The sequence below is a fragment of the Dromiciops gliroides genome, chromosome 3, assembly GCF_019393635.1.
Source record: "Dromiciops gliroides isolate mDroGli1 chromosome 3, mDroGli1.pri, whole genome shotgun sequence".
Classification (NCBI taxonomy): domain Eukaryota; kingdom Metazoa; phylum Chordata; class Mammalia; order Microbiotheria; family Microbiotheriidae; genus Dromiciops; species Dromiciops gliroides.
Window position 1 is genome coordinate 642,028,043 of NC_057863.1, and position 27,641 is coordinate 642,055,683.

Sequence of the window (27,641 nt, forward strand, 5' to 3'; positions counted from 1 at the left end):
TGTCAGAGCATTGGCAGCTGCCACTGTTCCTGAAGCCCTCCTGGACCGAGCCTCTCTCTCTATCTCCTTTCTCCATCTGACTCTTCCTGTTTCTGTCCCCCATCACTCATCTGTGTTTACATTCATCTTTGAGTTGGTCTGGTCCCCTTCCCCCCACCCAAGACCCTAGAGAATGCCCCTGGGCTGGGGGATTGAGCCCAGGAGAGGAGGGGGCCCCCCAGGTTGTTTCCTGTTGGAGGATGGGCCCCATCCTGACCCTGAGCCCCCCTCTACAGCATAATGGAAAATATGACATCAGAGAACCCAAGGGAGGAGAAGGTGGGACCAGAGCCGCCACTCTTTTGGGGCTTTTCCTGGGGCTGACCCCTCCCCCTCAGCAGCTGCCATCCTTCTCTTCTACAACAGGGTGATCTTTAGGGAAGAGGTGTTGGGGTCTCATCTTCCCAAACGTGCCCCCCCCCCAAGAAGCTGGTAGGCCTTGAATGCCTGATGTGGAGGGAGGATCTAGATGACAAAAAGCTCTAGAGTGGCAGATGGAAAGAATTCAAATTTATTCTGACTGGGGACAGGGGCAAGGGCAGCACAGGGGATAAGGGGGAATCTTGGGGGTCTGGGCTATCTAAGCCCCAGCTTCTTCTTCTCCTTCTGCTTCTTCCGCACAACATCCAGGTTGCGGTCCTTCCACATGCTCTTGCGTAGCTTGATGGGGCGGGAGCCCACATACTTCCCTGGGAGGAGAGGAGAGAGCCGGGTCAGTCTGGGCAGCTGGGCGCCATGGTCTCTGGCCAGTGGGACTCAGGATGCCACTTACCGTTCATTTCCCTCATGGCCCGCACATAGTCACTGGGGTCCTTGAAACTGACAAAGCCATAACCCTTGGTCTTGCCTGTGCGCTTATCCCGGATGACTTTGGCCTTGAGGAAAGAGGGGAATCGGCTGAAGGCTCGGGCCAAAATGTCATCGTTCACCTCGTTGCCCAGGTCCCCGCAGAAGATCCGGAAGTCATCTAGGCCGCAAAGGGAGAGTGAGAACATGGTCTCTGCTCGACCTCTCTGAGCCCGCTTCTCCTCATCCCGGCCCCAGCAGCCTGTGGGCCCTTACCGGCATCCCACTCCAGGAGGCTGGGGTCTTCCCAGCTGCTCCCGGCTGCTGTTCGGATGCACCGCTTCAGCTTCTCTGGCTTCCCTTTCTTCTTGTCTTCACCCAATGGCTCTGGCACCTGGAAGGAGGGGGAAGGGGTGAGGACTGCAGAGTCTAGGGGACTGGGGTGTACCTGGGACAGACTCCAAGGTCCTCAGATCTCTGGCCCTCCCCAGCAAACTCTCCAACGCAAAGGCTATTTACTAAATACTCACTGTTGGGAAAGAATCCCCTGATACTTTCCAAATCACCCTTCCCCATCCCAGGCCCACCCCAATGCTGCTCTCAAGGGAGAGCCTGGCCCACACTGACCTCGAGGGCCATGAGTCCTGGGGGTGGCTGGGGCTCAGGCCGGGGCCGGGGCCGGGGCCTCAGGGACAGGAGCTCAGGGATTCGCAGGGGTGGAAGCAGGCCCCGCACGACTTCCAAGGGCAGAGGCAGGGGCTCGGGCTCAGGCAGGGGCATGGCCAAGGGCAGGGGGAGGCTGGGTCCAATGACTGCAGCGGCTCCTGGGCCCCCCACAGCCGCACCCGCTTCTTCCAAGCCTGCAGCCGCGGCCGCTGCCACTGCCACGGCAGCAGCTTCCTCTTTCTCTTTCAGCCCCAGGCCCAGGCCCAGGCCCAGTTCCCGAGGGGCTGGAGGTTCCTCCTGCCAGAAACAAGGAGATGAAGGTGTCAGAGAAATCGAGGGGAACCAGGTGTGGGGAGATTGTGGAGAGCTGGCCACGAAATGCCCAGAGCGGGCCTTTACCTGCACCTCCAAGGCCATCAGGCACTCACAGCTGAAAACATTAAGTACCTGAGTGCGTACTTGGGGGGGGGGGGGGGAAAGAGAAAGGGATAGAGATGCAGATGAGCAGAACAAGACAGGAAGACCCAGAGAGGGATGCAGAGACCCAGACGATACTCTCCAGCTGTGGGACTGGACTCCAGGGTTTATGACAGACGCACGTATCCCCATGCATTCCCTTCTCAACATGCCCTGCACACTCACTGGGGGCGGCCTCAGGGTCGCCATCGTGCCAAGTGGGGGTCCGGGTGCCCGGGCCATAGGTGGCAACATCATGGGAGGTCCAGGGGGACCAGGCAGGGGAGGCCCAACCAGGGCCTGATGAGGGGGCCGAAGAGCCATGGGGCGTGGACCACCTGCTAAAGAGAAAGAGAACATGTATGGTGAAGGGGGTCCTTGGGTCTTTAATGTGCCGGGACGCCAAAGAGGGGATGGGGCCGGGCCAGGAACATTCCCTGAGCCCTTCTCTCACCCGCTCTCTGCAGCACATGGGGGACGAAGGCTGGGCGCAGGATGGGGGGACGCTGCGGGGGCACTGCTGAGAGAGACAGAGATGGAGACAGGGCGTGAAGGGCCATGCCTCAGGGTCTCTGAAGAAAGGCCCCAGGGGTTCAGGGCTTGAGACATTTCTCAGGGGTGCTGGGATCACTGCTTGTGAATCCCAGGGAGTCCTGGGATCATTGGGATGTCTGTATGTGGGAGGAGGAAATGGGTTTCTAGGGGGTTAGATGATTTTCTGAGGGGCCTGATAGTATCTTTTGGGGTCCCTTGGGCTTAGGGGGCACTGGAAAGGCACCAGGGTTGGGAGAAATGTCCCTGAGGAGGCATTGTAGAATTGTTGGGGGTTTCTAAGGGCTTGTGATAAAATCCTGGGGGATCCTCAGGATTTTGTGATCATCTTAAAGGGATTTCCTAGGTAGGTTAATTTCTTTATGGGCAGTGGAGGGAGGAGGGGCTAGGGTGTGTGTGTGTGTGTGTATGTGTGTGTGTGTGTGTGTGTGTGTGTGTGTGTGTGTGTGTGTGAGAGTGAAGGGCAGAGTGTTGAATCCTAGGCTTTGGGTCCTGGGCACTGACCCGCCCGTCGAAGGAACATGGCATCTCGGGCCTCAGGGCTGTCGAGACGACCTCTATCTCCTCCTGGGCCAAAACCAACTGTGGGGGGAAAGAAACTGTATTGGTTTGGGGACCTTCTGGATTCCTCTTTCTTGACCCACTCCCATACTTTCTTCCCAACTTACCAGGACCCACAAAGGGGCCAGGGGGACCTACAATGGGAGCAATTACTGTGGCTGCTGCTGCTGCCCGGGCCTCCAGGCTCTGTTGGACCTGACCAAGGGGGAGGACAAGAGAAAGGTGGTCAGTGAGGGAGTTCAGATTCCTTCTTTCTTGGGAGCCTGGGCTAAGAGATGAGTGTGATATAGAACAAAAGCTGCTTTGGAAGTTGGTTGAAAGGCACATCATAGCCCCCTACCTGCTGGTAGGTGTTGGTGGCAATGATTGGGCGGATCACAGGTGCAGGCTCCACAGCTGGTACAACTGGGGCTGGAAGCCCAGATATCGGAGCCCCCAAGACTTCCTGCTCAAACCTGTGGGACAGAAATATGAAATGATTCAGAGACAAAGAAGCAGTACTGGGTTTGGTGCTAGAAAGGATCTCAGAAGCCACCTGCTCCGACCCTCTCTCTCTCTATGGACTTGGAAAGAGGGAGACTTGGGAATACCAAGGCAGAACTGAGGAGAGACAGAGGCTCAGAGATAGAGGGAGAAGCGTGTGGAAGAGAGAAACACGGATACTGCGTCTTGAGAAGTCAGACTAAGAATAAGAGATACACTGAAAGATGGAGATAATAGGATGGAGAAAGAAATACTTAGAACCCGCCTCCCCCCAGCAGGCATGGAGCCAAGACCAAGATGAGAACATGGACAGGGAAAGAGAAGGGGAGAAAGGCCTGAGCCACATCCACAGAGACAGCTCGGGATGACAGCCCAAGGGAGACAGTGACAGAGACAACTGGACAGAAGGTAGGAGAGGCTCGGGGACAGACCCAGGGAGGAGACAGAAGGGAAAGAGGGACACTCTTGGGTGGGAGGTGAAGAGAGGCGGGGAGACAGGCAGCCCCACCACCGAGCAGGGGGCCGGAGGCAGCAGGCAGGCGGACCTCCCCCCTCCCTTTTCCCTGCCCCGCCCCCGCGAGATCGCCCCTCCCCGATCCCGAGCTCCCCCGGCACGGAGGCAGGGGGACGGCCGCCCTGGCCTCGGGCGCGGCGGGGGGAGGGAGGGGCTCACAGCGCCATCTCCGCCTCCATCTCTTTCAGTCGCTCCTCGCCACTCTTCCCGGGCACGCCGGGCCCTGGGCCCGAGGGCAAAGCTCCTCCCGCACCCGGGAGTCCCGGGGGAGGCCCCGTCCCGGCCATCGTCGTCGCCAAAGCCGCTTCCGCCGCGGCCACCGTCTGGTTGTCTGTGTAGGCGCACGCCGATGACGCAAGGATACACGTGCTCTACAGGAACCAACCAGCTTCGCTTTGTGCGGGTCGGCGGGTGCGCAAGCGCAGTTGCTTCCTCGCCAATGAGCGCTCAAAGAGCCAGAGCCCCCCCCCCCCCCCCCCGCCCCCAAGCCTGCAACTTTGTTTCTATCTGCCCGCACAGTCGGGAAGGGTTTGTTTTTCCGTTGGGAGAGCGGAGGATGTCCCTTTTGCCCTACTCTGGGGTCGGGTTTCAAGCCGTAGCCCGTTTGTAACTGGCCCGAGTGTTGCCTGCACTCGGTCGAATGCCCGTTCCTCTGGCCTTTCCCCTTGGAAAATGCAGGGGCTGTGGTCTGAGAGCCCAGGAAACCTTCGGGGATCGGAGCCTTGAAGGCCGGTTTTCAGGAGGTGCTGACAGTCTGGGGCTATACCCCCACTGGGGGCAGAGGGAGCCAGTTTTAAAAAATGATCCAGGCTCAGCGATAGAGGTTGGGAAGCCTTTTATTATTATTTAGAGATTGGGGAAAATTCGAAGAGTGTGAACAGATGGGAGGGGGAGTAACCCATTTCTTCGCTGTGAGCACGCGCCGAACACGCCAGTAAACCTTGGCGCCTCAGTTCCTCGGTCTGTAAAATATAGCCTGCCCCCAGGATCGTTGTGACGTGGGATGTCTGCCGAGGGTATGCAGTCTAAAAGCCCCCCAGAAATACAACCGTCTGCTGTTATAACCGAGGAGGGAAGGATTAGTGGAAGGAAGATGGGATGGGTGGGGGTCATCTGTGCCAGGGCAAGGGAGCAGCGTCTCCGGCTGGCAGCCAAGACAAACCTTTTCTATGGCGAGGCAATGGCAGGGTGAGGCCGAGGTCCGGGGGGCCTCGGAGAACTGTCCCCGGGCCCCGGCCTGGGACAAATGGCATCGGAGGCCAGAACCCTTGGCCCATTGAGTGCAGGCTCCTCCAGGAAGGGACAGGGACTGGCCCACTGCGTCTGTGCATTTCTAGTTTGCTGACGGTTAACTGAAGAGCCCTGATTTCTGAGGGGGGAAGGGGCAAGAAGCGTTTACAGCACGAGACGCTTTGGGGAAGGAGACTGTCGGGACCTCTGCTCCCACCTCCCCAAACCCAACCTGGAAGAGCTCCGTGGGCATCATCTGGTCCAGTTCTGGTCCTTGGTTTGTTGAGGCCACAGAAATGGCAAGTGACTTGTCTAAGGTCACATTCAACTCTTATTAATATGAACTGAAGAATAAGAAGATAGAGCCCAAGTCTCACACTCGAAGGAACCTCACAGACCACCTCCTCTGCCATTTAAAGGGAAGGAACCAGTCTCAGACTTAGGGTCAAAGTTGCACTGGGTGTGTCAGAATGGGGCTCCTGTCCCTGATTTTTAAGCATCGTGTCCCCAAGTTCATCCACACTACCCCCAGCTTTGATTGACAGCAAAAGACCAGGGCTGGAAGAGGCAGCAGCATTGCCTCCCAGAAGGTAGGGGTAGCCAGCAGGAGTTCAGGGTCTGGCTCCTTCCCCTGCCTTGTCTCCACTCCCTAACAAATACACTTCTACTGTCCCAGGGAAGACCTGGATGAGAAAATGGGGGCTCAGCACCCCAAGGCCTGGGGAAGTATTTCCCTCTTTCTGGGGAAGTCTGACCTCTATGGGATCAAGGATAACCGAAACATCTGTCCCATGACCTGCTCTGCATGCCCTACACATGGAAGCAGGCCCTCCTTGCTCGGACCTTGAACACTGGGAAAGTTTAAGAAGCCAGACAGGCTAAAATTTTATGAGCACAGGGTCGCCAAAAAGATGGGGCCCTCCACCAGGGGCATCTTAAAGCCCCTGTATCCTCCCTGGGAAGAGGCCCCCCCCCCCAGCCAAGCCTAGGTGGGGGTAGGCACCTTTCCAGTCTGCTGCCAGTCCCTCCCCATGTGTAACATGTGCCATGGGGGAACCAGGGGCACACTGAGAGTGCCAGTGTCAGGTGCAGGGATGGCCCCTCAGGCCAGGCCCGGGCTCAGTTTCACCCTCCACTCACTCCCATGCCTGTCGCTGGTGTCCCATGGTGCAGATCTGCCTCCTCCTGAACTCCATCCTTAGAGGACTAGCTTGAGCCTTTGATTTCCCGTCCTTGGGGAAATATCCCCTAGTGGGCAACATTTCTCCTGGGAAAGCTCTGAATGCCTCTAGTTTGGGTTGAGGGGTTTGTAGAACCAGGGGCTTCAGGAACGTACCAGATAGGTCAGGGGCCAAGGGGCCAGGAGTTGGTTCAGGGGCAGTGAACTGGAGGGTCAGAGGTTAAAGGCACGGAGAACAGCCCTGATCCCAAATCTTTAGGCACTTTACTGAGAGGAGTTGTCATTTTAACAGTGAAAGGATTGATGCAATTCTGTTCCCATGCAGTGTCCATATCTGGCTGTTTCCACGCCCAAGCTTCACCATTCAGGCTCTCCGTCCTTGGGCCCTGGCCCAGCGAAGCTTCCACTGCTGCAGGGAGAGGCCACCCTGGGCCTGAAGATCTCCAGGGAGTGCATTTTGCCCTGGCTGGTCCCACCTGGGGGCAAGGTAGGGAGAAAGGCAGCAGGATGGCCAAGGTCTCTGGGCATCCCTTCTCCCTCTGCTCCCCTCCATGTCAGAGCCTTTCCTCCCACCCAAGGTCTCTCAGCCCCCAGGACCGCCCCTCTCACCAGTCCCCCACAGCCTTCAAGAGCTGGGGAATGTGCTCCAGGCCCTGCTCCATCAGCTCCTCCAGGCGGTGCAGGATGGGGCCCAAGTGCTCCTGCTGCTTCTTCTCCTCAGACTCCTGGATCTGAAGCAGTTCTGGGGGGGAGGGGAAGGGGAGCCAATTCAATGTGACTCAGTGAGCATCCACCTGCTGTACACGACTGTGTTTGGTGGGGGGAGTTTAACATATAGGACACAGTTCCTGTCCTCAAGGATTTCTCCATTTAAAGGGGGGGGGGAGGTCTTACACAGAAGTATGTTAATAAGGGAGAGTGAAAAGGGCAGAAAACAATAAGATGCAATGTTTTAGGAAAATTGGAGGATACAGATAACTTGGGGTTAAGTGACTTGCCCAGGGTCACACAGCTAGTAAGTGTTAAGTGTCAGAGGCTGGATTTGAACTCAGGTCCTCCTGACTCCAGGGCTGGTGCTCTATCCCCTGCACCACCTAGCTGCCCCCAGATAACTTTCAGCTTCAGGTTTGACAAAGGAGATGGGAGCTGAGATGAAGATGAGAAGGGCCAGTCTCTTGAGGTACAAGACAGCATCCAGTGAAGTCCAGTTTGGCCACAGCCTTGAGGCCAAGAAGTCCAAGGCTTGCTCTGAGCCCCAGAATTTCGGATGCTTCATTGTTCCCCTCCTCCAGGTTACATTGAAAGGTCTAGGCATTCTGAGCTCTGGGGGGGGGGGGGGCACTGCATGGGCCACTCTTGCCCATGAAGCTCCAAGTTCTTTGACTCTTCCCTTTCCTCTACCTCAAGCATCCACCCAGTTGCTGGGTCCTATGCATTCTGCCTCTACACTATCCATACCCGCACGTCTGCTGCCAAGAGATGACCATGTGGCAGAAGGAGAGGATGCAGAGACCATGAAGGTGATGGGGGAGGGGGGGCAAGATGGCCACCTGTCTGTACAGCAAAAACCTGAAATTCACACCAGACTGAATAATGAGAAACTGACCGAGAAACTACAAGGAACTACACAAAAAGCCATCAGCCCACAGGCCACAGGAAAGGGGCCCAACAACAAAGCAAGCAAGGCTATATACATGGCCTTCTAGCACAACCAAAAAAGGATGAGGGCCAAGGGCAGCCTGTAGGGGCAGCAAGAATGAAGAGCTCCCCTTAAAAGCTCCAGAGGGGGCAGCTAAGTGGTGCAGTGGATAAAGCACCAGCCCTAGATTCAGAAGGACCTGAGTTCAAATCCAGCCTCAGACACTTGATACTTACTAGCTGTGTGACCCTGGGCAAGTCACTTAACCCTCATTGCCCCATCAAATAAAATTAAAAAAAAAAAAAGCTCCAGAGGAATTTCAAAACCCAAAGAGGAAGGGCCCTGATCAGGGTGAGTGTGGTCCAGACCAGGACATGCAGGGCTCTGGAGGCCTAGCACCTTGTCCTGACTTGCCAGAGAGGGCCTGGAAGATCCAGAACTCTGGACCTTGGAAGGGCAGAGGGCTTTGCAAGGCAGAGGTTAGGGTGGGAACCCAGATGATGCAGGGTAAGACCAGGCAGGGCCAAACACCCCACCCACAAGCACAGAGTTGGGGCAAGTGAGTATCCTGAGCCTCCCCCCCCCCCCCCCCCCCCCCCCCCCCCCCGCGAGCTCCAGTTCAGGAGTTAAAGCTGGAGAGAGGAGAAGAATAAAGCAAACAACTGTTATGACATGTTATGACAGATTACTACCAATCTAAAGATCCTGCTAGAAGAGAGAGTAAGTCTGTTAACAACTACAGGTCAAAACTCAAGGAAAACAATGGGTTTTCTACAAGGACTACTTCAACAACTAGTAGAAGTGAAAAGACAAAAAAATGAAATCAAAGCTCTCGAATAAAGGATTGTTAAGTAGAATAAAGAACTTAGAAGGGAAAGCAGTAAATCTTATACCTGGAAACTAAAAGAGCTCAAAGAGAAATTCATGACTCCATGAGACAGAAACATCAGAACTAAATCAAGAGATTTAAAAAAAAAATGTGGATTGCAGATAACACAAACTAATGGTTTGAAGAACAAATCAAGGAGAGATAATTTAAGAATCACTGTACTCCCTGAAAACCATGATATATTTAAAAGTAAAAGAAAGCCTGGACCTGCTATTTCAGGAAATCATAAGTGTAAACTGCTCACATCTCTGAGAACCAGAGGGTGAAGTGAAAATATAAAGAATCCATCAATTGTCTCTTGAAAGGAATCCCCAAAAGGAATGTTCCATATCAAAGAAAAACTACTGCCAGCATGCAAAAGGAAGCAGTCCAAGCAATCCAGGAAACCACAAGCAGGATCACACAAGCAGGGCAGTAGTTGTAAAACCAAGAGATCTGGGAACTCTATGTTTCAAAAGTCAAAAGATAGGTTTACGACCAAGAATAATTTACTCAGCAAAGATGAATATAATCCTGCAGGGAAAAAAATGGATTTTAATGGAACAGAGAACTTTGAAGTATTTTTGTGCTAAGGATTAGAGGTGAGTAGGAACCCGAAAATACAAACACAAGAGTGCAGAGAAACTCGGGAAGGTAAATGAATTTGAGGAACTGAAAGGGGCCATATGATATGGTGCTAATCTTTAAAAAAAAATTTTTAATTATAAAAGTATTTTATTATTTTCCAGTTACATGTAGAGATAGTTTTCAACATTTGTTTTTATATAAGATTTCTAGTTTCAAATTTTTCTCCCTCCCCTCCCTCCCCAAGACAGCAAGTAATCTGATATAGGTTATATATGTACAATCACATTAAACATATTTCTGCATTAGTCTTGCTGTGACAGAAGAATCAGAGCAAAAAGGAAATACCTCAAAAAAGAAAAACAACAGCATATGTTGCTAACATTCTAAACGGGAAGAGAAACAAATGATCCTTCAGGACTTAATTTCACCAGACGGAGCTAGATACAAATGGAGGAATGAACTGCTCCTGTTCTGAAGAGAAGAAAGAGAAGGAAGAGCAAAAGGAGGAAGACATCAGTGCAGACAGAAAAAAGTAGGGGCTGTTGTTTCTCATGATTGGGGTGGATGAAGAGAAGTTTGCAAACATGGCAGAAGGGATAAGGAAGCAGTGGCAGATGAAACTCCCTTCTATCAGAGGTGGACAAAGAAGGGTTGACCATGCACATAGTTTGTTGTAGAAATAATCCAGACTCGACAGGGGAACAAATGGGGATGGGTGCAGGGGGATGGGATAAGAGGGAGGGAAGTTCTGTAAACAAAACAAACTTCCTGACTCAGAAGGGGAGGAAACAGGAAAAAAAGAAGAGAATCAAGAGGGGGCCTACTCCCTGGAGAACAGCTGGACAAACTGTGGCATGTCAAAATAAGGAGATTATTACTGTGCCTTTAGAAGTGATGGAAGAGGATCACAGGGAATCCTGGGCAACATGAACTGATCAGAACCAGAGAACAATTTACACAAGGTTTGTCAGAACGAAGACTGGCTAACTTTGTCTTTGGAGGGTCTAACCTGCCTCCTGGCAGGGAGGAGAGGGGTTCAGGGTGAAAAAGACAGTCATTTTTGGAAGTGGCCACATGGTGTGGATTTGTTCTGCTTGACTACTTTTATTTTTGACAAGGTTTTTCTTTTTTTTTAATTGTGTGGGATTAGGAGAGGAAGGGTGACCAATACTGATTTTCCCCAAAGAGGACAACTGAAACTTTTTATAACGTATAGGAAAGAACAGAAGGAAGTCCATAGGGAAACTCAGACAAACAGGAATTTTGAGTCAGGTAGAGGTTTTAAATAGAGGGTCAGTGTTACGGAAACAATCCTCTTCGTGGATTTTGTTGTGAGTATGAAAATACTTTTGGGGTATTACAATTTTTTTTTTAAAGAAAAAAGGGTTGATTGGCAGGGATTTGAACTCTTGAATTCCAGAAACTGAATTTTAGGAGGAAAAATAACTTGGAGCAGAGGAGAAAAAGGATAAAGGAAAAAGGACCTGAGGATTCCTGGGGGGAGGAGAAAGGAAGTGAAGGCAAGATTAAGGGTCAGAGGGTGAGTTATAAGTCAAACAAATTGGGAAAACAAAAAAGGTAAGAGAAGGAAACAAGACACAATAAAGAATAATAAATGGAGAAAGAGGTGGAAAAAAGTACTTCAGAGGGAGTTGTGACCATCCACAAACAGGGTGAAAGACAAAGATGAGGTTCTCAGTCACTGAAGAGCCTGGAAAACCTGGCCAACCCCGTGCCTGCAGCGCTTGGGTTTCTGAAACTGGTAAGTTCCTAGGTTCAAACTGCAGGCTGCTCAGGCACTATCCTAGAACTAGAGAGAATGAAGGTGAAAGTCACCTCTTGGTAAGGGGTTGGTAAACTGCTTGTTTTTGTAATGCCTAGAGAGCTAAGGGTCATACTTGTAAATGAAATTTTATTGTGTTTACAAATGTAAAAACCTGTTCTTAGCTACAGTTTGGTAAAAGAGGTACAAAACCTCACTAAAGAAAATAACTCTTTAAAAATTAGAATTGGTCAAGTGAAAGCTACCATGAGACAGCAAAAAACAATAAAACAAGGTCAAAAGACTGAGAAATATTAGAAAATATGAAATATCTCATTGGAGCAACAAATGATGTGCAAAGTAGATTGAGGAGAGATAATATAAGAATTACTGGACTACCTGAAAGGCATGATCCAAAAAAGAGCCTGGACATCATCTTTCAAGAAACTATAAGGGAAAAGTAGCCAGATATAGAACTAGAGGACAAAGTAGAAGCTGAAAGAACCTGATGGTTACCCCCTTAAAAAGATCCTCAAATGAAAACTCCCATAAATATTATAGCCAAATTGCAGAACTCCCAGGTGAAGGAGAAAATGCTATAGGCAGCCAGAAACAATTCAAATAGTGTGAAGCTACAGTTAAGATACAGCAGCTTCCACTATAAAGGAGTGGAGGGTTTGGCATATAATATTCTGGAAGGCAAAGGAGCTAGGATTACAACTAAGAATAACCTACCCCCTAAAATTGAATATAATCTTTCAGGGGCAAAAGTGGACATTCCAATAAAAGAGGACTTTCAAACATTCTTGATGAAAAGACCAGAACTGAATAGAAAATATGGCACTCAAATACAAGACTCAAGTATAAAAAGGAAAACATTTAATAACATTTAATAAAGTTAAAATGTTTACATTCCTATATGGGAAGATGGTACATGTAACTTCAAAGAACTTTATCATTAGGGCACTTAGAAGTCTACATAGACAGAAGGCATGACTCTATTGCATTGGGTTAATCTCAAAAAGAATGGATGGGTGAGCAAGAGTAATGCACTGGATGGGGCAGCTAGGTGGTGCAGTGGATAGAGCACTGGCCCTGGAGTCAGGAGTACCTGAGTTCAAATCCAGCCTCAGACACTTAATGTTTACTAGCCGTGTGACCCTGGGCAAGTCACTTAACCCCAATTACCTCACCAAAAAAACAAAACAAAACAAAACAAAACAAAAAGAGTAATGCACTGGGAGAAGGGGGAAAGGAGAAAAAGAATGGGGAAAATTATCTCAGATAAAAAAGGTGTCTAAGGAAGAGTTTTTACAAGAAAGGAGAAAATTGGGGGGGTAGGGAGGGGGAGAGGAGTGTTTAAACCTTCATCTCATCTGAACTGGTTCAAAGAGGAAACAATATACAGACACACAATGGGGTATAGGAATTCATCTTACCCAATGGAGAAGTAGGAGGGGAAGGAACTAAGAGAAAGGGTGGTAAAGGAAGGGTAGATTAAGGGATGCAGTGATCAAAAGCTTAAATATATTTCTGAGGAGGGTCAGGGTAAAAAAGGAAAAGGATAGGGGGCAGCTAGGTGGTGCGGTGGATAAAGCACCAGCCCTGGATTCAGGAGGACCTCAGTTCAAATTTGGCCTCAGACACTTGACACTTACTAGCTGTGTGATCCTGGGCAAGTCACTTAACCTTCATTGTACCGCCAAAAAAAAAAAAAAAAAGGAAAAGGATAAATAGAAAAGGATGGAGGGAACACAGCTGGTAGTCTTAAATGTGAATGTGAATAGGATTAGAAACCAGAATCCAACAATATGTTGTTTATAAGAGACAAACTTAAAAAAGACACACTCAGAATAAAAATAAGGGGCTGGAGCAGAATTTATGCTCCAACTGAAGTAAAAGGGACAGAGGTAACAATCATGATCCCAGACAAAACAAAAGCAAAAAGAGAACTAATTAAAAGAAATAATCAAGGAAAATACATTTTGCTAAAAGACAATGAATTCATATCAATACAGAATATGTATGCACCAAAATTACATTCCACTAAGGGCTTTGGAAGCATAGATTAAAAGAAGAAATTAAAAGTCCCTAATTAAACACCAAACTAGAAATCCTGAAAATCAAAAGAGATTAATAAAATCGAAAGTTTTAAAAAATTGAACTAATAAATAAAACTAGGAGTTTGTTTTGGGGAAAAACTAATAAAATAGAAAAACCACTGGCTAACTTGATTTAAAAAAAAGCGGGGGGGGGGGGAGAGGAGGCCCAAATTACCAGTCCCCAAAATTAAAAGGGTAAATGCACAACCAATGACAATGAAATTAAAGCAATTATTGGGAACTATTTGTTGAATAAAACTGACAATCTAAATGAAATGGATGAATGTTTTTTGGAATTTATTTAGTATTTTATTTTCTGCAATTACATGTAAAAAAACCTCTTAACATTCATTTAAAAAACTTTGAGTTCCAAATTATTTCCCTTCCGCCCTCCCCACTCCCCCGCATTGAAAAGACAAGCAATTCGATATAGGTTATACATGTGTAGTCATGCAAAACATTTCCATATTAGTCGTGTTGTGAAAGAAAACATAAACAAAAAAAACCCCCTCAAAAATAAAGCAAAAAAAAAATGCTTCAATCTCTATTTAGACACCATTAGTTCTTTCTCTGGGGATGGATTGCAAAATGGATGAATGTTTTACAAAAATATAAACTGGCCAGATTAATAGAAGGGGAAATAGAATACTTAAATATCCCTACCTTAGAAAAAAGAAATTGAACAAGCCATAAATTAGGTCCTTAAGAAAAAAAAACCCAGGACTAGATCAATTTACAAGCAAATTCTACCAAACATTTAATGAACAATAAATCCCAATACTATATAAATTATTAAAAAAACAAAACAAAACAGTCCCACTAAATTCTTCCTATGATACAAATAAGATTTTGATACTTAAACCAGGAAAAGCAAAAATGGAAAAAGAAAAATATAAATCAACTTTCCTAATGAATATTCATGCAAAAATTTGAAATAAAATACTAGCAAAGATCATACACTATGACAGGATGTGATTTCAGTATTAGGAAAACTATCAGTTTAACTGACCATATTAGTAACAAAACAAAAAAAAGGTATGATATATCAATAGATGTAAAAAAAGCTTTGGACAAAATACAACACCCATTCCTATTAAAAACACTAGAAAGCACAGGAATGGAGCTTTTCTTTTTTTTTTCCAGGGCAATGAGGGTTAAGTGACTTGCCCAGAGTCACACAGCTAATAAGTGTCAAGTGTCTGAGGCTAGATTTGAACTCAGGTCCTCCTGAATCCAAGGCCAGTGCTTTATCCACTGTGCCACCTAGCTGCCCCCTCTGGAGCATTTCTTTTCTTTTCTTTTCTTTTTTTTTTTTAGCAACAAACATTTATTTTATTTTTTCCAGTTACATGTAAAGGTAGTTTTCAACATTCATTTTCATAAGATTTAGAGTTCCAAATTTTTCTCCCTCCTCCCTCCCTTTCCTCCCCCCTCCACAAGATCGCAACTAGGTTATATATGTACGATCCACAAGTGTTTTTTTGTTATCAGTTCTTTCTATGGGGGTGGATAGTAAACTTCCTCATTAGTCCCTTGGGATTGTCTTGGATCATTGCATTGCTGAGAGTAGTTAAGTCATCCTGGAGCTTTTTTTTGCAGGGCAATGAGGGTTAAATGACTTGCCCAGGGCCACACAGCTAGTAAGTGTCATGTGTCTGAGGTCGATTTTGAACTCAGGTCCTCCTGAATCCAGGGCCGGTTCTCTATCCACTGCACCACCTAGCTGCCCCTGGAGCTTTTCTTAAAGTGATCAGTAGCATCTGAAATGGGAATAACCACTAATTTTTCCAGTAAGATAAGGAGTGCAGTAAGGATGCCCACAGTCACCATTACTATTCAAGAGTGTACTAGAAATGCTAGCTATAGCAGTAAGACAAGAAAAATAAATCAAAGGAAGAGGAATCACAATGAGGAAACAAAATCATCATTTTGCAGATAATAGTATAGAGAACCATAGAGAATCAATTTAAAAAGGGCTGAAACATTTAACAACTTTAGCAAAGGTTCAAGATATACAAATCACCAACTTTTTAATATATTACCATAAAATTCAGCAGGAAGAAATAGAGAAATTCCATTTAAAATAACTGGGTGACTGAGAAATAAATGGTCAAAGGATATGAACAGGCAGTTTTCTGATAAAGAAATCAAAGCTATCTTGCCATATGAAAAAATGCTCTGAATCACTATTGATAAGAGAGATGCAAATTAAAACAACTCTGAGGTACCACCTGACACCTATCAGATTGGCTAATATGACTAAAAAGGAAAATAATAAATGTTGGAGAAGCTGTGGAAAAACTGGAACACTAGTGCATTGTTGGTGGAGCTGTGAACTGATCCAACCATTCTGGAGAGCAGTTTAGAACTATGCCCAAAGGGCTATAAAGCTTTGTATACCCTTTGACCCAGCAATACTACTATTAGGACTTTTTCCTAAAGAGATCATAAAAAAGGGAAAAAGACCCACATGTACAAAAATATTTATAGCTGCTCTTTTTGTGGTGGCAAGGAATTGGAAATTGAGGGTATACCCATCAGTTGAGGAATGGCTGAACAAATTGTGGTATATGAATGTAATGGAATACTATTGTGCTGTAAGAAATGATGAGCAGGCGGATTTCAGAGAAACCTGGAAGGACTTGTATGAACTGATGATGAGTGAGATGAGCAGAATCAGAAGAACATTGTACACAGTATCATCAAATTGTATGTTGATCAACTGTGATAGACTTGATTCTTTTCTCAGCAATACAATGGTCCAAGATAGTTCCAAAGGACTCATGATGGAAGATACTCTCCAAATCCAGAAAACAAAGAACTGCTGAATCTGGATGCAGATTGAACCATACTATTTCTATTATTTTTGTTGTTTTTCTTTTTTGAGGTTTTTCCTTTTTGCTCTGATTCTTCTCTCATTACATGACTAATGCAGAAATATGTTTAATGTGATTGTACATACATAACCTATATCAGCTTACTTGCTGTCTTGGGGAGGGGGGGAGGGAGAAAAATTTGAAACAAGAAATCTTATAAAAACAAATGTTTAAAACTATCTCTACATATAACAGGAAAATAATAAAATATTTATATGGAGGAAAAAAAACTAAACAAACAAAAAATAACGGGGGGGGGGGGGAGGGAAGAGGGGGCAGCTAGGTGGTGCAGTACATAAAGCACCAGCCCTGGGTTCAGGAGGACCTGAGTTCAAATTTGGTCTCAGACACTTGACACTTACTAGCTGTGTGACCCTGGGCAAGTCACTTAACCTTCATTGCCCTGCTCCACCCCCATAATAACTGCAGACAGTCTAATTGTAGACAGTATAAAATACTAGGGAGTCAATGTACCAAGACATGCACAGAACTATATGAACACAATTACAAAACACTTCATATAAAGACATCTAAATAATTGGAGAAATATTAATCTCTCATGCTGAGCCAATATAATAAAAATGATAATGCTACCTACATTAATTTACTGATTAATTTATAGCATCATACCAATCAAACTATCTATGAATTATTTTAAAAAGCTAAAAAAAATAACAAAATTCATCTGGAGGAACTAAAGGTCAAGAATACCAAGGGAATCAATGAAAAAAAAAAGTGAAGCAACACAGCCTAGCAACCAGATCTCAAACTATATTACAAAGCAGTAATTATCAGAACAATCTGGTATTGGCTAAGAAAGAGTGGCTGATCAGTGAAATAGATTAGGCACATAAAATACAGAAGTAAATGAACACAGTAATCTAATATTTGAAAATCCCAGAGATCTAGGCTATTGGGGCAGGTACTCACTATCTGACAAAAATTTCTGGGAAAACTGGAAAGCAATCTGGCAGAAACCAGGCACAGACCAATATCTTATACCATATATCAAGATAAGTTCAAAATGAGTACACAAATTTGATATAAAAGGTAATATCACAAGCAGATTAGGGAAGCAAGGAAAAATTTATCTGTGAGATATATGGATAATGGAAGAATTTGTGACTAAACAAGAAATAAAGAGGATCATGGGAGATAAAACAACTAATTTTGATTACATTAAATTAAAAAGGTTTTGTACAAACAAAACCAATGCAGCCAAAACAAGAAGAAAAGCAGGAAACTGATAATTAATATTATAGCAAGTTTCTCTGATAAAACTAATTTCTCAAATATATAGGGAATGGACTCAAATTTATAAAAATAAGAGTTATTCCCTAACTCATAAATGGTCAAAGGATATGATGAACAGGCAGTTTTCAGAAGAAGAAATCAAAGCTATCTATGGTCATATGAAAAATGCTTTAAATTACTATTGATTAGAGAAATGCAAATTAAAACAACTCTGAGGTACCACCTCACACTGATCAGATTGGCTAACATGACAGAAAAAAAAAATGACAAATGTTGGAGGGGATGTGGAAAAACAGGGACACTAATACATTGTTGGAAGAGTGGTGAATTAGTCCAACAATTCTGGAAAACAATTTGGAGTTAAGACCAAAGGGCTATAAAACCACGCATACCCATTGACCCAGCAATGCCACTACTATTACAAATCAAGGGAAAAGGAATAGGATCCATATATACAAAAATATTTATTGCAGCTCTTTTTGTGGTGGCAAAAAATTGGAACCTGAGGGGATGCTCAAATGGGGAATGGCTGAACAAGTTATGGTATATGATTGTCATGGAATACTATTTATTATGTTATAAGAAATGATGAGCAGGATGCTCTCAGAAAAAAACCTAGAGTTACATGAACTGATGCAGAGTGAAATGAGCAGAACCAGAACATTGTATACAATGACAGCAATAATGTAACAATAAGCAACTGTTAAAAACTTAGTTACTGTGATCAATACAATGATCCATAACAATTCCAAAGGACTCACAATGAAAAATGCTATCCACCTCCAGAGCAAAAACAAACTGTGCAGTTTGAAGAATGCAGACTGAAGTATACTTCTTCCTTCCTTCCGTCTTTCTTAAACATGGCTAATGTGGAAATGTTTTGCATGCTTTCATATGTATGATGGGTAACAGATTGCTTGCCTTCTGAATGGGTGGGGGAGGGAGTGGAGGGACGGAGAATTTGTAACGGAAAATTAAAAAAAAACCCCAACCTGAACATTTGCCAGCTCCCTTACCAATCTAATCAAAGGGGCCTTAAACTGAAATGGAAAGGGGAAAGAAAACTCTTTTATACTCACTAAGCAGATGCCAGAGCGGGTCGCTACAATAAAGAAAAAGAAGCGACTGAAACATGGAGTACTTCCCTGGGGATGAAACTCCAGAAGGGAGCCCTGAGGACCAATCATGGCCTCTAACATCTACACACAACCATGCAAAGTCCAGGCAGTGAGCTAGACGAGCCAGACCACTTCTTCACAGTCCTTCTGATGCCTGATATAATCTCCTGAGGCGTGTTCTCAGGTCACATAACTGTGATGCCCAGCTTCTGGTCATCCTATACCCAGTGCTCTGGAAACCAGAGTGTGGAGGATGTTGAATGCCAGGCTAAGGAGTTTTTATTACATCCAGCCAACTTGGAAGCCACCCCTGCCTCTTTGCTTTCCCTCATCACCGGTATCTGATCAGTTGCCCAGTGCTGATTCTACCTCCATATTATTCCCTCCTCTCAGCATTTTACATGGGAAGAAAGACAGCAAGCAGAGCAGCTCTTAACTAGTGCAGGCAGTGCACCCCTCCAGGGCTCCTCTATTTCCCCTTCCTAGGCCAGACTCCTCCCTGACACCTGCCAGCACTGCCTTCAAGTCCTAAGTCCAGTGCAGCCTCCAAGTCTTCTCTGCCCATGTGGCCTCATCTCTAGTTTAAGTGAAGGCTCTATGGCCTCTCTAGCCTTCATGCCTAGCACGTGCCTTATGTATAAAGAGGCTTAAGGAATGTTTGCTGCATGGACTGAATTCCTGTGGACAACAGGCCACTGCTAAAGGCTCCTAGGCGAGAAACCTGGAAAGACTTCCATGAATTGATGCTGAGGGAAATGAGCAGAACCAAGAGAACATAGCACACAGTATCAACCACACCATGTGATGATCAACTGGGATAGAGTTAACTCTTCTCAGCAATGCCACGATCCATGGTGGAAAATGCTCTCCTCATTCAGAAAAAGAACCATGGAGTCTGAATGCAGATTGAAGCATACCGTTTTCACTTTTGTTGTTGCTTATTGGTTGTTATTGTTTATTCTTTGTCTTTTTTCCCCCTTTTGTTCTGATTCTTCTCTTACAACATGACTAATGTGAAAATATGTTAAAAAAAAATCCCAACCCTTAAAAAAAAAGGGGGGGGCCTGGGGCAGCTAGGTGGCACAGTGGATAAAGCACTGGCCATGGAGTCAGGAGTACCTGAGTTCAAATCCGGCCTCAGACACTTAACACTTACTAGCTGTGTGACCCTGGGCAAGTCACTTAACCCCAACTGCCTCACTAAAAAAAAAAGGGGGGGGGGCAGCTAGGTGGCACAGTGGATAGAGCACTGGCCTTGGATTCAGGAGGACCCGAGTTCAAATCCAGCCTCAGACCCTTGACATTTACTAGCTATGTGACCCTGGGCAAGTCACTTAACCCCAATTGCCTCACCAAAAAAAAAAAGGATCCTGAGCTTGAGACAGGCCAGATCTGAGCTCTTTCTCAAATGGACTACAGAGGGGAGAGCCCAGAGGTGGACGGGGCCCTGACCAGGATAGGGGATTCCCATGGCCAGTGTTTGGGACCCAGGAAGCTCCTCATAATGCTCAGTCACTATCCCTAGTGCCTGCCCCACTCACCCTGGGTGGATGGTCCTGGGGGCAGATCCCTCTGTAGACGCATCAAAATCCCACGCCTGTGACTCAGCTGGTCCTGGAGAAAGAGCCATTCCTGACGCAGGGAGGCTGCCTGATGCAAGAGGAATTCTGGGGCCTGTGCAGGAGAGGGCTCAGTGAGGCTGGGAGGACACGGGGGAAACATGGGCAGTCAGGGAGTGGGGGTGGGAATGGGGAGCAGAAGAGGCTAGACCCACCTTGCCTGAGGGCAGCCCCAGGTCCTGGCTCAGATGGCTGAGGTTCTGGGATCCAGGACATGCAGGATGCAGGGAGTAGACAGATGGGAGGATGGATGGAAGGGGCTGTGGCCTAGAGGGGGAAGGTGATGAGATGGTTTACAGAGACCAGGTTACCAGGGCCACCCCTGGGTCATAGGTGTAGGGGAGAGGGGGTTTCTGCTCCCAGGAATTAGCAACTGGGAAGCAGCAAGGAGAGGAAGAAATCTGAGACATTCTCACCCCCCAGGATGGCGCCTAAGCAGGGGGTTAAGCTCCAGGCCCAGGAGCCACTGGGCTTCCTCCTCCAGTCTGCCCAGCAGATTCTGGGCCTGTAGCCCCACAGCTCCTGCGGCCGGAAGCACTTTCCTTTGGGCCAAGGCCTGTACCTAGAGAGGTAGAAGATGAAGCATCAGAAAGGCGACCACAGGGTCCCAGCCCTGGCCAGCCCTCCAGCCCCAGGGCTGTGGCCCCTCACCTACCTCTCCAGGGCTCCTCTGAAGGTGACTCTTGCTGACAGAATTCCCCTTGATCAGCACCCGGATCCGCTCCTGGGTCTCCTCCTGGGGACACACACAGACTTAGAACAGAGTGGGGGGCCTGCTCCTCCTGCCCCAGCCAGGCCACATCTGCTCACCACTTGTTGCCGCCAGCTCACAATGCGCTGCCGTTTGGCCTGGAGCTCCCAGAGCTCCTGCTGCCTCCGCTCGGCCTCCTCCTTCAGGCTCTGGCTCTGAGCTCGCAGAGAGTTATGGGTGGCCCTGAGCGCAGCCACCTGCAGTTCCAGGGACAAGGCTTGGCTGAAAGAGGAAGGGAGAGAGCATACAGGGTTAGTGGCTCAGATGTGGGGACAAGAACTACACACACAGAGACAGACAGACAGACAGACAGACATACACAGAAGGCTGTCATCTCACCAAGCCTCTGGGGGCCCCGTCACTCTCTGCACCACTTCCTTCATTAGGCACTGGAGTCTCTCAGACAGCACTTGACCTTGTTGCAGGAGAGGGCCCCGCTTTGAGGTCAGTGCCCCTACAGCCTGCCAACCCTCCTGAGGGTGGGGAGGAGAGAAGAAAGCCCTGAAGTTAGGGACATCCTAGGGAATCCCAGGGCTCTAATAGCTCAAGCCTGCCTTGCAAAGAGGAGGAGACAAAGCTGCTAACCCTCCCCTCCCCCCACAAACTGGCCACCTTTGCGTTGGGTCACGCTGTTACCTGGATGAGGTGGGTCAAGGAAGGCAGCACTGGAGACTCCGATAAATCTTCCAGGTGTAGCCTATAAGGGACAAGGGAGAATCAGGTGCCCAGAAGGAAACCCTGGGCCTCCCTCATCCTGTCCCCTTGCAGGTGGCTCATACCTATGAGTCTCCCCATCCCACTGATCTGTCAGCAACTGTAGCTCAGTGGTCTGTCTTGAAGCTAGGTGCTCCAGTGCCCCCAGGATGTGTGCAGGAGGGTAGGAAGCCATCAGGCCCTGGTGGGGGGAGGGAGTGATCATGGGGCATAGCGAAGAAGGTTGGGGCATAAGCATGGCCCCTCCCTTGGGCTAGGGACATCTCCCAGTCTTGGGTCCTCAAGAATCCTCCTCACCTCCATTTCACTGAACCACTGCCTGTGGGTCGTGGCAAAGAGGTCATCCTGGGTGGTCCTGAGAGGAGATGGTGTTTAGAGGAAGGAGGAAGGGGATGAGGCCATGCACAGGCCATCTCTAGGGCTTGGGAGGGGGGAAGGCAGGGGGTAACTCACAAAGTCCTTGGATCAGAATGAGGGGTCAGCAGAGCCTGGAGGAACTGGGTACGCAGGGCACAGACCCTCATGACCTCTTGCTAGAAAGACAATGAGCAGGGGTGAGGGGAAGCTGCTGTTTGGGAGCACAGGCCAGCACCACTCAGGGGGTACCCCTTGTCTCTGAGGACACTCACCAGGACATTAGGCTCCAGGCCCAAGGGCATGGGTGTTGGAGGTCCAAAGGCCACACTTGCTTTTGCCTTCCTGAGGAAGAAAGGTTTCTGTTGATTTGTTTTTGTTTTGGGGGTTTGGGGTGAGGGGACAGTGACCAGTTACACTGGGGCCCACCTTGCCATGTCCTGCAGGTGGCTGAGCTGGCCTTGGAGCCGCTGGGTCCGGTCCCTGAGGCCCTGCTGCTGACGTCGGGCAGCCGCTGCTCGTGCCCGGAGGAGCAAGGTCTTGCCCTGGGCATCTCGTATCTTCTTCAGGGTGAGCTCCTGGGCCGTGTCTGCAGGGGGAGCAGGGCCCCAAGACAGTTAGTTAAGGAAGCTGAAGGACCCTCTCCCTTTCCCAGACCTTCCATAGTCCCCATATGGTCATTTACCCTGGACTACAGCCTCTCGCTCGGCCAGCTCCAGGCTCAGGTCCATTTCTTGAATCTCTGCCTGAACCCTCAGCAGAGCTGCCTCCAGCTCTCGCCTCCGGCCAGCCTACTGAGCAACAGCAATCTGATCTGGTGCTGCCCCCCCCCAAGCCTGTTGGGTGCCCCCCCCCCCCCCGGGCACTAGGCTTTGTTCAGGGTCAGAGCGCTGCTTTGGAGAAGGGCAATGTTCACTCGCCCCCAAGGTCTCTGTGGAGCTCTTCACATCTCGTCTTCATGCACCTGGCTCCACTTGGTGGACAGGGACTATTTTGCTGTCTTGTGATTCTAGTGCCTGGCACATGGCAGGCGCTTAATCAATACTTGCTGAATTGAATTGGTCCCTGCAGAAGAAGGGGAGGGCAGAAGACTTTTGTCCCCCCCCCACCCAGGGGTGGTACCCAGCAGAGACCTATCCCTGTCCTCTCACCTCTGGGCTTTCCTGGTGGTTGTACCTGCAAGGAATCAGGGGGTTAAGGAGTCAAATAGGGATGTGCTGGAGTGGGGCAGGGTCATAAGACAAGGGCAGAGACAAAGCAGGCTCACAGAAAGGGGAGGCTGGGGAGGGGCTGACCATGGGAGGGCAAGTTGAGACACACTCCCTGGTCAGGGGAAAGACCAAACCAGAGAGGGAGGCAAACCCCAGGAAGTGAATGGGGGGGACTCTGCTCAGCAAGACTTCATCTGGGGTACCCTGAGGCCTACCAGCCTCCCCCATTTCATGCAGAGGCTGCCCCCCGGCCCCTGACCCAAAGGCTCCCTTCCCCTCCCCCACTCTAGGTGCTCCAGACAGGGCTGCCAGGACAAAGGGTCAGGGAAGCCAGGCCAGCTGGGAAGATACCACGAGAGGTTCCCACGAATCTTCCTCACGGTCCTGGAGCAGAGCAAAGAATATAAAGGAGAGGCCTGGCATGAGACTTTTCTCTCCTGGAGAGAGACCCCTCCCCAACCCGCCTCCTCTCCCCACTGTGTCTCTCTCACCTCTGGCTGTGGATCCTCTGTGTCAGAAAGGCCCAGACGTCAGCCATGGGGCCCGTACACATCCTGAGGAAGGGGGGGTGGAAAAACAAGGTGTGAGGCTAGAGAAGACTGGGATATGGGAAGATCGAGGGCCTGATGGCAGGAGTCGAAGGTGCCGAAAAGGTATGAGTGACAAGGAAGGTTAAGATCCAAATCAGAGGAGACAAAGCTGATTTTTTTTTAAAGGCAATCGGGGTTAAGTGAATTGCCCAGGGTCACACAGCTAGTAAGTATCTTTGGCTGGATTGGAATGTGGGTCCTTCCAATTCCAGGGTTGCTGATCTATCATCCACCATGCCATCGAGTTGCCCCCAAAGCTTATCTTAAATGTATCACTGGAGCCAAGGAACAGATGAGGAAAAGCACTCAGGCAGGGCTGGAAATAGCATTGAATAATGCAATGTATGTATGGGAGGAAACGAAGGATCCAGACGGGGTAGTGGAGAACATCTTGGGTATAGGCCACCAGAGGAATAAAGATCACCCAAGCATACAAGCATCCATACAAAGAGGGCATACTTGGCACAGTGCCTGGTACATAGTAGGTGCTTAATAAATACTGACTGACCTAAACAGGGAATGGCTCACAAGTCTGGCCCAGGGCTCTAGCATAGTTACCCAGGGGGAAGTTTGTTTGCCTTAATGACAAATTTATCCTTCCCAAAAGCAGAGGAAGCTACAAGGGGAACGGTTTATTTTGGGTCCAATTATCCTTCTCAAGGAGGGAATCATGGGAAAAGCATGCGGAATGAATGACTATTGTGCCTCAGACTCTGCCCAACCTTCCTTCTTCTCCCCCATTACAAAATCTAACAGATACTCTACATTTGGGGAGAATGGATTTCAGTTATACAGGCTATCAGATTACACAGGCTGATGTCCTATTGGGGAGGTACACTTAGTGAAGAGAGCGAAGGACATTTGGTTTTCTTCTTTTTGTAGGGCAATGAGGGTTAAGTGCCTTGCCCAGGATCACAAAGCTAGTGTCAAGTGTCTGAGGCAGGATTTGAACTCAGGTCCCCCTGAATCCAGGGCTGGTGCTTTATCCACTGCTCCATCTAGCTGCCCCTGGTTTTCTTTTTCTTTTAACACTATATTGCAGAAAGGAGGATCAAAGAAAGAACAGGGCCCATTCCTTGGAGTGATGGGATAATGAAAGTGGGCGATGGAGAGAAGGTAGAATTACTTAAATCTTAATTTACTTCTTCTTTTTTGGCCAAAGAGAATGATCTTTGGACTTGAAAGGGGAGAACTAACATGACTAATAAAGAACTGATTCCCCAGACAGGCAAGGAGCCAGTGAGAAAGCCTGGATTGTAGTTGCCAGGCTCAGAGGAATTACATCTCAGTGTGGTTAAATAACTGTTGAATGGGACAGCTGAGATGGCAACACCGCTCTGGGAAAGGTGCTGTTGGGCTAGAAACGGGAAAAGGCCTCGAATGTCATGAAAGGGACAAGAAAGGAGTCTGAAGATTCTGCACTGTATCATTCATTCAAGGGAAGGCTTGTTAACATGGAGAATGAAAAGGAAGCTGGCTGAATTGAAAGCCAACGTGGCGCCGTTCAGAATAGGGCAGGCAGGGATGACCTTTCTGACAAGGTTGTGGGTTGTACCATCAGGAGAGCGTTGTGGGGATATTTTACCCACATTTCAGTAATGCACTGAACAAAACCTCCCATGCTGTTCCTGTAAACAAGATCAATAAATGGGGGTTGAACAGTACCACATTTCAGTGGATTTCAAACCAGCTGAATGACTAGACCTAAAGAATAATTATTAATGGTTCCATGTCACTCATTCTTCAACTGTAAGATGATGGGACTGGCTAGATGACTTTAAAGTTCCATCCCAATGAACTTGATCTCCTGGGGGGAGGGGGAGTGTGTTTCAGGGACTCTTCCTTGAGCTTAGATAAATAAATAAATGGCCTGCTTATCCAGTCTGCAGATGGCACAGAGTTAGCAAGGAGAACCAACATGATGGATAATGGATCCAAACATCCTGCCCAGTTCAAAGAGGTTTGTAAAATAAAGGGCTTAGATTAGATAGCTTCTAATGTACCTTAAGGCTCTTTTCTTGTGAGCCTATTTCTTGTTTGTGCTTATATGGCTAGTAAACATCAAAAGGAAAACTTGAACCCTGGCCTTTTGGGTCCCCAAAATTCTTAAATGCATGGTTAACAAGATGAGATGAGGTGGCTAGAAATCATTTTGTTTGAAAAAGATTTGGGGGTTTTAGTGGACCACAAGATCAAGAAGCAATAACGGAACAGAAAAAAAAAGAAAGAAAGAAAAGAAAAAGAAAAACAAAAGACAACCAAACTCAAGCTTAGGCTGTATCAAAAAAGACAGACATCTTTAACAAGGGAAGTGACGGGTTCTGCTCAGACCACAAATGGAATATTATTAAACTTCATTTGAAGGACAGTGAATAGCTGGAATCCCTCCAGAATGGTAAAAGGCTATTCATTTGTTGCAATTTTCCCCTCCACTCCTCAACATAATTAAATTCGCCAAAATCTATTGAGGGCTGTCTGTCTCCCTTGCTTAGCACAATAATGAATATAGAAGATTTCCTGTTTATCGAATTTACATAACACTCTTTGAGGTGCAAAGCAGTTTAAAGAAATTGTTTCATTTCTAACTATCAACAATCAGCCATTTATTACCAGGCTGCTACGAGACTGCCCCTGTATTAGGCAAGAAAACGGATAAAAAGAGAAGCTTATATTCAGCCAGGGACACAATGTATCCACTAATTAGCACGTAAAAAGTATGCACGAAGGGAACTGCGGGGAGAAGTGGGGAGTTTAGCCTGAAGAAGGGAAGGCTCAGAGGGAACAAGGCAGCTGTCCCCCAGTATTTGAAGGGGTCCCAGACGTATGAAGGATTAGCGTCCCTGGAGGGCAGAACCAGGAGCAAGGGGTGAAGGCCACAGAGACACAGATTCAGGCTTGAGACCAGGAAAAGCTCCCTGACGCAGAGCTTGGCTAAAGAGGAGTGGGCCGGAGGTAGCTAGGTGGCAAAGTAGATAAAGCACCAGCCCTGGATTCAGGAAGACTGGAGTTCAAATGCGACCTGGGACACTTACTAGCTGTGTGACCCTGGGCAAGTCACTTAACCCTCAATGCCCTGAAAAAAAAGAGGAGTGGGCCGCACCCCTTGGGAGGTGGTGGTGAGCTTCCCATCAAATCAAGGTTGCTAAGTCAGGGGCGAAGGGGAAGGGGGTTCCTGCAGGTCGGGTGCTGGACCCCCCCCTCCATGGAGATTCTGCGAGGGGTAGTGCTGATGGCAGGGGGAGGGTCCCCGCTGCCGAGGGTGGGGCAGAGAGGCTGGGGAGGGTCCCTGCTGGGGGGGAGGGGTGCTAGGGGCGGGTCCGCGCTATGGGCTGGTTGGGGGGCACACGCTGCCGAGGGAGGGGCGGCTCTCACCTGCGCAGCGCAGGCTCGGGGGGCAGCAGGGCGGCCGGGCAGCCCATTTCTCGGCCCGCCCAGCGCCCCACCTCCTGCGCCAGGCTCGCGGGGTCCATGGCGGCGTCGCTCCCGCTCCCGCACTCGAATCCCGGGCGCCGGCGGGTGACGTCACGCGCAAAAAGGGCGGGGCCGGCGGAGGAGACTCTCCCGGCTGGCCCAGGCGCACTCATGACGTCACCGGTTGCTAAGCAATGCCTCCTCCCAGGTCTAGTATCACGGCTGGAAAGCAAGAGTGCTTTAGTTTCGTATTTCCCGGAGAAGAAGGTGGGAGGAGGGAGAGGAGAGAGAGGGTTAGAAGGGGGAGGAGCAGGAGG

General features: G+C 48.2%; 2 protein-coding genes across 11 annotated transcripts; both read right to left on the reverse strand.

Moving 5' to 3' along the window:
* Positions 1-534: 534 nt before the first annotated feature.
* Positions 535-4,400, reverse strand: RBM42 (RNA binding motif protein 42). 6 transcript variants are annotated; one of them, XM_043998673.1, is made up of 10 exons: positions 4,217-4,400; positions 3,401-3,515; positions 3,168-3,255; positions 3,004-3,081; positions 2,402-2,464; positions 2,134-2,285; positions 1,453-1,788; positions 1,102-1,219; positions 812-1,006; positions 535-728 (listed from the first exon to the last, which is right to left on the reverse strand). In XM_043998673.1, exons 1-10 carry the CDS (start codon positions 4,342-4,344, stop codon positions 616-618), a joined length of 1,386 nt encoding a protein of 461 aa, XP_043854608.1. In that variant the 5' UTR covers positions 4,345-4,400; the 3' UTR covers positions 535-615. The 6 variants fall into 6 exon arrangements, with proteins under 6 accessions (XP_043854608.1, XP_043854607.1, XP_043854606.1 ...); XM_043998672.1 differs by having other exon boundaries at positions 2,134-2,288; XM_043998671.1 differs by having other exon boundaries at positions 2,402-2,467.
* A 378-nt stretch (positions 4,401-4,778) lies between these two features.
* Positions 4,779-27,422, reverse strand: HAUS5 (HAUS augmin like complex subunit 5). 5 transcript variants are annotated; one of them, XM_043990517.1, is made up of 18 exons: positions 27,286-27,422; positions 23,815-23,877; positions 23,264-23,707; positions 22,798-22,903; positions 22,542-22,701; positions 22,388-22,457; positions 22,212-22,291; positions 22,056-22,113; positions 21,824-21,939; positions 21,681-21,741; positions 21,384-21,517; positions 21,104-21,266; positions 20,949-21,029; positions 20,710-20,855; positions 20,449-20,560; positions 20,216-20,348; positions 7,077-7,209; positions 4,779-6,943 (listed from the first exon to the last, which is right to left on the reverse strand). In XM_043990517.1, the coding sequence occupies exons 4-18, from the start codon at positions 22,841-22,843 to the stop codon at positions 6,832-6,834; spliced, it is 1,605 nt and encodes a 534-aa protein (XP_043846452.1). In that variant the 5' UTR covers positions 22,844-22,903; positions 23,264-23,707; positions 23,815-23,877; positions 27,286-27,422; the 3' UTR covers positions 4,779-6,831. The 5 variants fall into 5 exon arrangements, with proteins under 5 accessions (XP_043846452.1, XP_043846453.1, XP_043846455.1 ...); XM_043990518.1 differs by having other exon boundaries at positions 22,798-22,906; XM_043990519.1 differs by lacking the exons at positions 4,779-6,943; positions 7,077-7,209 and adding exons at positions 15,089-15,186; positions 18,636-18,658.
* Between the last annotated feature and the right edge of the window lie 219 nt (positions 27,423-27,641).